Below are 12,667 nucleotides of genomic sequence, written 5' to 3' on the forward strand. Positions count from 1 at the left end.
CTTTAACAATGATGGCAAGCAAGAGAAGTCAGATGTCAGACAACGGAAGGATAGAGTGAGTTTTCTAAAGTTATAGAATTCAATGTTAAAACCAGCAGAATGCAATGAACCCAGTCAGGGTGTTACTTGTGGCAGTGAGAGGGTGAACTAAAGTGGTGGTAGAAGTGGGAAGTGGGAAGTGTGGAAGGTAAATCACCCAAGGAAATGAGGTGGGGAAGACAGCTGTGTAAAGGTTGGGTCATGGTCCAGATGGAGCTATGAGGTTGCATCTTACCAACATTTGAATCACCATCCCACCACAATCTGGTAACACAGCATTTCCTCAGTACCCAACTTGCATTTTGCAATCAGGTCTCTAGAATCACACCCAGCAAAGAAAATATAGTCCAACAGACTGATGGACATGTAAATTCAAATCTTTTTACAACTCTTTTATTCTGGCCCTACTTAAATTATGACAGTTTTTTATTTGTATTTCTACAAAACCTTGGGAAGTACAGCTGGTTACAAAAGGGTTGAACTGCAGGGTTGAGAGATACTAAGCTTTATCTCAATTGTTTTCACTGCAAGGAATCTCTAATAAAATAAGTTTATAACCAGGTTTAATTACCATATATATGTGACTAATAGTTAAATTTTGTGGACTATTTTTAGAGTAAAATTTAGGGGGTTGACTATTACATGCATATTATTTTCAACTGTGGTAAGTACCTGCGTCGCTTGGGCGGGCGGCTGGGGTGTGGGGTGCTCGAACGGGCGGGCGGCCGGGGCGTGGGGAACTCGGACGGGCGGGTGGCCGTGGCGTGGGGAGCTCGGACGGGTGGGCGGCTGGGGCCAAAAATAAGTGGGGGAGGGGTGCATCGACTTTTACATGGTATTGAGTATTACACGTGTATATCCTGTTTGTGGGAAAAAAAACAATTTACAACAGTAAAAATCCACATGTGAAAGATAATGAACAGGATCATATGGATTACCATGGCATTATACCAAGTGTTGGTGCAGGGACGAGGATAGATGGGTACTTGATGTTTGGCATGGACAGAGGTGGCCTATTTCTGTGCTGTGTTACTCTACGAGGAAATGAAACCACATGGGAAGGAAATGTTCATAGACGAAGGCAGATTTTTAAAGCTACAGCCAACCTTAAAAAGCACCTGGAGTACAGATTTAGAACAATAAAATTTTAAATCTGAACTGAGATCAATCAAAAAACTGGGAACAAGAATTACATTTTTCTTCTTGCTCCTTCTGCTATCAGCCAGAAACAGGACAGGAAGGATATGGACTGTGCACATGACATTGTGTAATTTCCAGTCACTTCACAGGCATAGAAAATTTTGAAGGAATAAATTAGAATAAAAACATCTTACAACAGAGAGTTGCCACGTAATCCTTAGGATGAAGTACCACATGTCACATGTTTAAAATTCAGCAAAGCACAGTGAAAGAACATAAGAAATAGGAGCAGGAGTCGGCCATTCAGCCCATCGAGCCTGTTCCGCCATTTAATGGCTAATCGGATGATGGGCTCATCTCCACCGGCATGCCTTTCCCGCATATCCCTTAATTCCCCTACTATGTAAAAATATATCCAACCTGGTCTTCAATATATTCACTGAGGTCACCTCCACTGCTTCAATGGGCTGTGAATTCCAGATTCACCCCCCCTCTGGGAAAAAAAGTTCCTCCTCATCTTTGCCCTAAATCTACTTCCCTGGATCTTGAGGTTATGCTCCCTAGTTCTGGTCTCCCCTACCAATGTAAACAACTTAACTATCTCTATCTTTTCGATGCCTTTTATAATTTTCTATGTTTCTTTAAGATTCTCTCTCATTCTTCTAAATTCCAGTGAAAAGAGCCCCAGATGACCCAATCTCCCCTTCATCTCTGGAATCAACCTAGTTAAACTCCTTTACATCACATACATTTTTCAAGTTGAGATCAGAACTGCATGCAGTAGTCCAGCTATGGCCTCACCAGGACCTTGTACAGTTGCAGCATCACCTCCTTGCTCTTAAATTCAATCCCTCCAGCAAATAAAGACCAACATTCTGTTTGCCTTCTTGATAGCACCTGCAAACCAACCTTTTGCGATTCATGGACGAGCACTTCCAAGTCCTTCTGCAATCGCTTTCCATTTAAATAATATTCTGATCTTTCATTTTCCCTTCCAAAATGGATAACCTCACATTTGCCAACATTGTACTCCATCTGCCAGATGCTTGCCCACTCACTTAACCTGCATCTCTCTCCAGACTCTCCATATCTTCAGCAGAATTTGCTTTTCCACTCAATTGAGTTCCTTCAGCAAATTTATATACACTCCACTCTGTCCCCTCTTCCAGATCATTCATGTCTATCGTGAACAGTTGCAGCCCCAGCTCCGACCCCTGCGCACCACTGATTGCCCTGTATCCAAACTCTCTGCTTTCTATTGGTTAACTAATCCTCTATCCATGCTAATACATCACCCCCAACTCCATGGATCCTTATCTTCTATACAATTCTTTAGTCAGCAGCTTATCAAACGCCTTCTGGAAATGCAGGTAAACAATGTCCACCTGCTCCCCTCTATCTACCGCGCTCATTATATCTTGAAAGAACTCCAGTAAATTTGTCAAACAGGACCTACCTTTGCTGAATGGAGGCTGCACCGACCAGACTGAGGGAAAACATTTTGGGGCGAAAACAAAAACAGAAAAGCATACTCAATGTCACAAACAAACCAACGGCTGTTTACTGTAGCACGTGCAACTTTCAATGGACTTGGTCACCAGAGGAAGAAATGACCTCTGCCTGATCTCATATCCAAGCTGAATACTTTATCAACTTAGTTCAGAAAAAGAGGTCAGTGCACTAGTGTCGTTCTCTAGTCAATCGGCATCTTCAACAAATGACAATCAGTGGGAGGGGGGAGGGGGAAGAAAACGACACTGTATATATTTGAAAAGAAAAATGTATGTATCTTGATCAATGTGGTTTATAGTGTGAAAAATAAAAAATTTAAAAAAAAACTATTGACAATCAGTAATAAAATTAATTCCATCTGACATCATTTCATCTCAGATAAAGGGCACGATGAAGATCAGTGAGGGTATTAAACATTTTGATGAATGACTTGGGATGAAGAAGTGGAGGGGCAGTTCAGTTAGTGAGCAGATGACACGAAGGTTGGAGGTGCTGCAGAAAGTGTAGAGTTGGGGGCACAACAGGGTATTGACCAGTGGTTCTCAACCACAGTGGTTAGGTTTAGGTGCTCTGTGGTTAGTAAGGGATTACTTAAGGTGGTATGTGAGTGGAAAAAAAGGTTGAGAACCACCGATTCTAGACTGAATGCAAAACTGGGTGGAGAAGTGGTAGGAGGGGTTCAATCTGGAAAAGTGTGAAGTGATGCACTTTGGAAGGTTGATCAAATCTCTTCTCATTCATGCACTCTGACATGTTACCTACCATCAGCATTTACAGTCATTTATTTCAGATTTCCAGTGTTTCTCATTACTATGCAGAGCAAATCACTACATGTCCTTACAATGAACCAGATTCACTGGATAGAAAACACACACACCCACTTAACCCTTTCTAACAACAGAGGTGGCACAATTAATAAATCATTTGAATTATAGTGTGCACGTACAAGTCAGTGTAACAGGGGTGTGACCAATGATAAATAATATGTTCCCAGGCAGCTCCATTGGCCAAGACCTGACTGCCTTCAGAAACAATGCTTGTCTTATTACACAGTAACACAGAAGAGCTGAAACACTGCACAGAGAGCTATCCCCACCCACATCACTTCTCAATTTTTTTTTCTCTTGTTCCCTCCCCCCCCCCCTTATCCACCGATGACCTCTTGTCTGTGGGACTGTGCTCCTCCCCTTACCCTTTTGTTCAGGTGCCTGCCTGCTTTTTTGCCCATAAAAAAAAAATTTTTGGTTAATGGCAGAATTCTTAATAGTGTGCAGGACCAGAGGGATCTTTGAGTCAAAGTCTATAGATTGCTCAAGGTTGCCAGGGAGGTTAACAGGGTAGTTAAGTGAATGGTGTGTTGGCCTACATTAGAACCCTAAAACATTACAACACAGAAACAGGCCCTTCAGCCCTTCTAGTCTGTGCCAAACTATTATTCTCCTTAGTCCCACTGACCTGCACCCAATCCATAGCCCTCCATACTCCTCCCATCCATGTACCTGTCCAAACTTTTCTTAAATGTTAAAATAGACCCCACATTTACCACTTCAGTTGGCAGTTTGTTCCACACTTCCACCATTCTTTGTGTAAAGAAATTCCCCCTAAACCTTTCCCCTTTCACCCTCAACCAATGTCCTCTGGTTTGTATCTCACCCACCCTCAGTGTAAAAAAAAAAGTCTAATAATTAATCAACAAATTAGCCAGTGTATAGAGGTCAAGAATCACAAGGTAACATTGTAGTCCTATTAAACTCTGGTTAGATCACTCTTGGAGCATTGCATTCATTTCTGATTGCCTTATTGGAGGAAGGATATGGAAGCTTTAGAGAGGGTGCAGTGGAGATTTACGAGGATGTTGCCTGGATTGTCTTATGAAGCATGGTTGAGCAGGCAGGGGCTCTTCTCTTTGAATGATGAAGGATATGGCAACTTAATGGAGGTATATGAGATGATGAGAGGCATAGATAGGGTGGATAGCCAGCAGCTTTTCCCCAGGGTGTAATGACCAATACCAGAGGACACCTGCTTAAGATAATTTTAATTTAGACAAAATTTAACATGCCCTTCCAGCCCAAGATCTCATGCTGCCTAATTACATCTAACTGACCTACAACTCTGAATAGTTTTGAAGAATGGGCATAAACCAAATTGGCTGAAGGAAACAGACACAGGGAGAACGTAAACTCCTCAGTCAGCACTGGATTTGGACCCTGGTTGCTGGCACTGTGTGGGTGTGGTGGTGGAGGAGTCTGGAATAGTGGACAGCAAGGTTAGCACAATGCTGTTACACCATCAGCGATCCGGGTTCGAATCCCACGCTGTCTGTAAGAGTTCATACATTCTCTATGTGTCCATGTGGATTTTCGCTGGGAAGCTCCCGTTTCCTCCCACCCTCCAAAACGTACTGGGCTGTAGGTCAAATGGTGTAACTGGCAGCATGAGCTAGAGGGCCTGTTACCGTGCTGTATGTCTAAAGTTTAAAATAAATTTAAAATAGAGACATTTAAAAGATTCAGACAGACAAATGGATGCAAGAAAAATAAAGATTATAGGCTGTGAGGGAGGGAAGGATTAGACTGATATGCAGGTTTATCATTATGGGTCAAATGACATGTACTCTGCAGTACTGTTCTATTAACCAAGAAATAAAGAAAAATGAGACAATCATCTTAAAAATACATTCAAACAGACAACATTTTATCTCAAGGAGTTTTGCAGATCTTAGTCAACTGCCAAAAACTAAAATAATAAATTTATAAATTCAGACATACAGCATACTAACAGGCCCTTTCGGCCCATAAGCCTATGCTGTCCAATTAACCTACAACCTGTGGTACGTTTTGAAGGTGAGACGAAACTGGAGCCCCCAGGGAAAACCCATGCAGACATGGAGAGAACTTACAAACTCCTGACAGAGAGTGCCGGATTCGAACCCTGGTTCCAGTCACTAGCGCTGTAAAGAGTGTTGCACAAACTGCTACACTAACCGTGCTGCTCCTAGGAGACCAGGACAGAGGGATCGAGAGAAGGAAATCAGAAGCAGAATAGAATCTATTGTACTTTGCATTCCCAACTACAGCTCTCCCAGGAAAGACAGAATCCTTCTATTAATTTAAGGATAATTAAGAAAATTCTTTTAAAATTTGAGAGAGCTTTTTGTTGAATAATAGGTTAACACAAAACAAATGCCCGATTCTGTGGTTATGCTTCCAAGCGAAATAAAGAAATCAAAAATGTCTTAAAACAGTGGTTGACCAGCTGGTATGGGGGACATCAACGCCGCTGAGTGTAAAGCCCTGCAAAAGGTAGTGGGCACAGAATATCTACAGGGAACGCTGCCGTCAGAGAGCAGCAGCAATTATCAAGGATCAACCCCACCCAGCACACGCACTGTTCTCGTTGCTGCCATCAGGAAAGTGGTATCGGTGCCTCAAGACTTGCACCACCAGGTTCAGGAACAGCTGCTTTTCCTCCACCATCAGACTCCTCAACAACAAACACAATCAGGGGCTCAGTTAAGGACTCTTACTTGTGCACTTTATTGATTTTTGCCTCTCTATATTGCAGTTTGTTTATATTTCTTTACTTGTTTACATGTGTTTGATGAGTCAGTTTTTTTGCACGACCAATTAGTAGCAATTCTGCCTTGCCTGCAGGATAAAGAATCTCAAGGTGATATCACACATGTACTCTGACAAATCTAAAAACTATAATTACATTAGGAATTAAGGTGCAGAGCAGTGTGAAACTTTCCACACAAAAATTGACTGCTTGTTGAGTTTGATTTTCAACCCCTGAGAAACACTTTAAGAAGTGATGGTTTTGGTTCCAGAAGATCTTCTCAGTGCACACAGATTATAATTAACAACGTCAAAAATACAAAGGCAGCCCTCCGTTCACAGATTTCCTACCTGACATAATCATTCCAGAGAAACTTTTTCCGTGGTCCCATCACTCTTCGGCCTGGTTTATCGTCATCCTCTTCTTCGGAACCATTTTTATCTCGATCCTCTTCAGATGCCATCCTGAAAAGAGAGCAAGAACACTGGTGAGAGAGATGTGAAATTTAAGGAGAGCTGTTGAGTGGCAATATTCACATATGTACAAATCTGACCACAAGATATGGGAGCAGAAGTAGGCCAGTCCGCTCCACCGTTTTATAAAGAGCTGATCCATTGTCCCGCTCATCCCCACTTCCTGGCCTTCTTCCTGTAACCCTTGATCAAATATCTGTCAATCTCTGCCTTAACCCTTTGGACTCCATGTCTTGGTTTCCATGGACGATCAATAAGCACATATACTCATCATGGCTAATGTGATTTATGGTGTGAAAAATAAAAAATTAAAAAAAAAACACAACTGTGACTGGGTGACATGCATCCGATTACCTCAGTGATTTTTAAATGGGACAGAGATTTGCGGAGTGTTGACATGAGGAGACCAGGCACTGCCTCGCTTGGGATTCTGCACCGACTTGTACAAGCGTGGCACGGCTAGCGTAGAGGTTAACGCAACACTACTACAGCGCCAGGGTTTGAATCTGGCGCTGTCTGTAAGGTTTTTGCATGTTCTCCCCGTGTCTGCGTGGGTTTCTCCAGGTGCTCTGGTTTCCTCCTCCCTCCCCTTCAAAAATTAACGGGGTTGTCGGTCAATTGGGTGTAATTGTGTGGCACGAGCTCATGGGCAAGAAGGGCCCGTTACCGTGCTGTACGTCTAAATTAATAAAAAGATGTTGTTAAGAGTAAAAAAAAACAAAAAAAAAAACAAAAAAAAAAAAACACATATACTCTGTGTCCCCATTTTCCAGGATTGGTTTTATACCCAACCACCAGCTGGTTCGTACTGTAGTTTACCCGTGGACCCAGTATATATAATGAAAGGTCAAAACTGGCTGGTCCAAAGGGTTAAATACACCCAACGACCTCACTTCCACAGCCACCTGTGGCAACAAATTCCACAGATACATGATTCTCTGACGAAAGAAATTTTTCCACATCTCTGTCTTAAACTGTTCCGCTTTTGTCCGAGACTTCCTCATCATGGGAAACAATCTTGCCACATCTGCTCTGTCCAGGCCTTTCAGCTCTCAAAGTGAATTAGATCAATGAAAAGGGCTACGAGAGGAGCAGGCCAAAAGGTCCAAGTGTAGTGCCAGGCATACAGATGATGAGGTTTGCCTACCAGAGTTGGCCGAGGGCAATTAGAGCCTCCGCTGGAGTTCATGTACTGGAAGAGGTCACTGATGTTGATTTACATCCTGCAGGTTGTCCAAGTCTCTGAATAGGGGAGGCTGAAGATTACTGCTGACTGCGTCACCATAATCTTTTGTGTTGAATTTGGGACTTTAATCATCAAACACACTGCTCTACTGTGCCGGCACATCTCGTCATAGAACATAGAACACTGCAGCATAGTACAAGCCCATGTTGTGCTGACCTACATATAGTAAAATCCCCGTTATCCGGAATTCAAGCAACTGGCAGCCTCAAGCAACCAGCAAATGAAATTTTAAAAAATCACAGAAAATAAATAGGTAAAAAAATCCAAAAGTTTAACATTGGTGCTCCCTAATGCTTAGTTTGCCAATCATGCAATATGCAATCTCAAGCAACTGGAAATTCACTTATCCAGCATTTACCAATTCCCATAGGTGCTGGATACCGGGGGTTTTTACTGCATTCATTCTGGGAAAAAAAACCTTTCTACCTCACGACGCTCTATTTTTCTTTCATCCATGTGCCTGAGTCTCTTAAATGCCCTTAATGTTTCAGCCTCCATCATGACCCCGGCATTCATCATTCCATGTTGTAAAAGCCCTCTTCCACCCCAAAGTCCATTAACTTACTCTGGTTCCCTATCCAACAACAATTTGATTTAGTGATCCTCAAGCTAGTTTTCACTCAGTGACCTAACACTGGAATTGCTTCCAGTCTCATAACTCCAATTTTGCGGCCTATTACTCCACGCAACATTTGGGGAAAACGGTGCAAGGATGCACTTACTTGGCAAACCGCGCCTGCGTGTGTGCTTGCAGTTCTTCCTGGTATTTGGTCAGCTGTGCTGGCATTGCATTCGCCACTGCTTCCTTCAGCCTCTGCGTCGGATCACGCAAACGGTCATCCTGTAAAGGCAACATAGACACTGAAAGAGGAATACAATCACTCCAGGACTCAACACATTCAATGGCACAGCCAGCAAGGTCGGTTTGAAGTTCAGTCACTGTTATATTTTGGGAAACGCTGGGGAGTGTGCATCCAGCAAATTGCATGGTGACAATGTTCTGCTTTCAGTGAAAAGATTTCTGGGTTAAATACTGGCCAGGCAGTATACCATGGCAAACTCTGCACTTCATAAAATGCCATAAGATTTAAGAAGGCTATCTTGTTTAAAAGTTAAGCAGCTTTAGCAATATTAAAGTGTCAACCTTGAGAAGAAGCCTCAAACCTCAGGAACAAATTCCCAACTTCCACAGATTGAGAGGAAAGCAATTATACTCTGCATTTGGAAGTAAAGCACGAAAGTCTGCAGACACCGTGGTTGACATTAAAACACAATGCTTGAGAACCTCAGCAGGTCATAGAGCGTACTTTATAGAGCAGAGATAAAGGTACTTGGTGGATGTAGGTGGGGAGGGATTGAACCAAAGGAGATGACGGGCTCAAGCCCGAAATGTTGGTTATGTATCAGCGTCGTGCTTTTACTTTACTTTGCATTTGTTTGATCTCCATTGGTGTTTCACATGACAGAGAAAAGGTTAAATAGGATGGGAAGCATAGTTTTAAATTTAGATTTTTAAATTTAAATGTAGACATTCAGCATGGTAACAGGCCCTTCTGACCCTCCAAGCCGTCCTGCCCAAATATCCCAATTACACAAATGTTTTTGAAGGGAGGGAGGAAACCGAAGTGCTTGAAGGAAGTGTACATGGGAGAACATACAAACTTCTTATAGGCAGTGGCGGATTTGAACACGGGTCACTGTCGCTGTAACAGCATTGCACTAACCACTACGTTAATCGTGTTGCCCTGAATTTGAATTTCAGGGAGCAAATAATCTAAAATCTGCTGCTTCAAGACAGGAAGGAATTCCAGCCTGATCCACAAATTATCTAATGAACGATGGGACACTTAGAATTTGTGCGACATAACTTCCGGCAAATATTTTCTCATCTGATTTTCATTTTTCAATGTGCAATATGTTAAGTTGTTGGAATTATCAAGTGACCTGCAAGGCTTCAGATTCAATGACAAACTGATGAAGGCAGCTAACTGGACAATGTTTGCCAGAAGGACCTTCCGAGATTGGTCCCAGCCTGTGACGCACAACTTGTGGCCCATGGATCACACCCTACTCTTTTCACTCACTCCATCCCCAAACCACGTTTTATTGATTCTCACTCTGGCCATCCTGGTAACCACATTTGTCGGTGGGTTCCCACATATGCAAGTCAACACTTGCACCCCCGAACTTGGAAATCTCCAAAAAGAAATGGGTAAGTAACAATTGAACTCAGTCGATAGGAATCCAGGGTTCAGTTTGTTAATTTGCTGTTCTCAAATGTATCTGTTTCTCGATGGAAGAGGCAGTTTGGTTTGCTCATGCTTCATGTTCTTGAGGATCAAAAGACTGATCCTTTCAAAATATCAAATCGGATTTCACCCAATCCTTTTTTTAAATCTTATTTTCTCATTCCTTTCCTCAAGAATGTTTCAAATGACGAATTAATGTGAACTGGGATCCTATATTCAGAACCTCAAGCACCTTCGATAACCAATTACATAGACAGAATGTTGTAAATACTTCAAACAATTAATAATACAGCAATTAATCAGTTGATTATTGACCCTTTAAAATCTTTAAAAATTCTTTAAAAATTAATAAAATTCTAAGAACTATTAAGTACATTGAAAAATTACATGCTTTTAACTTAATTAATTCATACATTTAAATTACCCTAAACATAACTTATTGATAGCCTTTCATCCTCATTAAAATTAACAAGTTGCTTATGGTACAATCAAATCACTCTGCTGCTGGACCAAGCACTACCACAGCCCACGGCCAAGCAAGACAAAAGAGTCAAGGTAAGATATCTGACAAATTTGGTCAATGGGGAAATCAACAGAAACATCTCACCGATTGAAGTCAAACCTCACATAAAGGAAGGTGTTATTTGGATCTCAGAGGCACGGATTCCTCAGTTCGCACTCAGCAACACTTCGCAACACAGGGGTTATCTACTGCATCGGGTGATCCTGCTGTGGTCTCCTCTATGTCAAAGAGACTGGGAGATGGCTTTGTTGAGCACCTCGGCCATGTCCATTGCCATAGTGTGGATCTCCCAGTGACCACCCATTTCAATTCCCTGGCCCATTCCCATGCTGACCTGTCTGTTCATGGTCTCATGCACTGCCAGAATGAGACCTCCCACAAATGGAGGAACAGCACCTCATCTTCCATCTGGGCACCCTCCAGTCAGATGGCATTAACGTCAACCTCATTGGTTTCCATTAGGAATCCCACCATCTCATTTCCTCCAGCTCCCCTCCCCTTGTCTCTCTCTCCTTCCAGCTCCACATGCACAGAGCTGCCAACCTCCCATGATCAATCTCAGCTTTTGTCTCCTGCTCTCCTATCCATGTCCATTGATGGCCTCTTGGCTGTTGGTCTGTACTCCTTCGTTTGATTCTCCTTCCCTTCTCCCCCCCCACCTTTTTATTCAGGCGTCTGCCTGCTTTTTGCTCATACCGTGAAGAGCGTTCAGGCCCAAAAGGTTGGTTAGATATCTTTCCTCCTATAGATGTTGCAGGATCAGATGAATTTCTCCAGCACTTTCGTGTACTTACGAGTTCCTCAAAACATGATCTAAAGTTCAACCATCTTTACCTGTTTTATCAACGAGCCTTCCTTCACAAGGTCATACGTTGGAATGTTCATTTGTAAGTGCACATCATTCAATTTAATTTGTAACATGTCAGGAAGGAGTTAGTCCAATCCTTCATGTAACATTCAGGCATGGACTGGAATGTGGGAAGCAACATACATTCCAGAAGACGATCACCGGGAACAAGACAACTCCTAGCCAGCCACCGCCAACGTTCATCAACATTATCATTACCAGTTTCCACCATCGACATCCTGGACTAAGCCCAGACACTTAATTAATAGCCACTTGAACCAACAACAGGTTGTATGTGTATCCTCTAATGAGCAATTTTGGTCTTGACTCAGCAAAAGCCTCACACCATCAACAAAGCACAAGTGGAGAGCATTCTGACTGATTGCATTACTGTCTGGAATGGAGGTGCCAATGCACAGGACATGAACAGGCTTCAGAGGGTTGTAAACTCTGTCAGCGCCATCATGGGCATCAGTTTTCACTCCATTGAGGGCATCAACAAGAGGCGGTACCTTAAGAAAGCAGCCTCTATCCTCAAGGGCCTTCACCTCTCAGACCATGCCCTCTTCACACTGCTACCATGAGGAAGAAAATATAGGAGGCTGAAGACGAACACCCAATGAATCAAAGACAGCTTCTTCCCCTCCATCATCAGATTTCTGAATGGTCAATGGCCCACAGACAACTAACTAATTTTTTCAAGAATTATTTTTTTTTAAAATTTTGTATTTATGGAATTGTAATTTTGAGCAATTTTGCACCTGTAATGCAACTACTGCTACAAAACAACAAACTTCAAGACATGTTCAGGATGAACACATATTATATAAATGGGATGAAAAATTGGTACAACATAGAACTTCTCCAGTATTACATCATCTCCTCAATATTTGGAAGAAGATTCATGTAGAAAGAAATAAAACAAATTATCAATTACCAAAACTAATATTGACGCAAAATAAGCTACTCCCTTTTACAATAGACAACCTTTTCTTTAGAAAATGGGAAAAAAAAGGGATTAAAAGAATAGAAAATTGTTTTTCAGGAAGTAGATTCTTATCCTTTGAACAAATGAGA

General features: G+C 42.2%; 1 protein-coding gene across 9 annotated transcripts in view; it reads right to left on the bottom strand.

Moving 5' to 3' along the window:
• The window catches only part of LOC138748890 (ubinuclein-2-like), a 70,294-nt gene that overhangs the window by 25,603 nt on the left and 32,024 nt on the right, over positions 1–12,667 (bottom strand). For all 9 annotated transcript variants that reach the window (XR_011348300.1, XR_011348305.1, XR_011348304.1 and 6 more), the window contains 2 exons: positions 8,694–8,812; positions 6,603–6,716 (listed from right to left, as the gene is read on the bottom strand). Coding sequence is in view for 1 of the 9 variants with exons in the window: in XM_069909769.1 (XP_069765870.1) it covers positions 6,603–6,716; positions 8,694–8,812 (233 nt within the window). In the remaining 8 variants the exon portion in view is untranslated. The remainder of the gene's footprint in view (positions 1–6,602; positions 6,717–8,693; positions 8,813–12,667) is intronic.

Source organism: Narcine bancroftii, chromosome 13, assembly GCF_036971445.1.
Source record: "Narcine bancroftii isolate sNarBan1 chromosome 13, sNarBan1.hap1, whole genome shotgun sequence".
NCBI lineage: Eukaryota > Metazoa > Chordata > Chondrichthyes > Torpediniformes > Narcinidae > Narcine > Narcine bancroftii.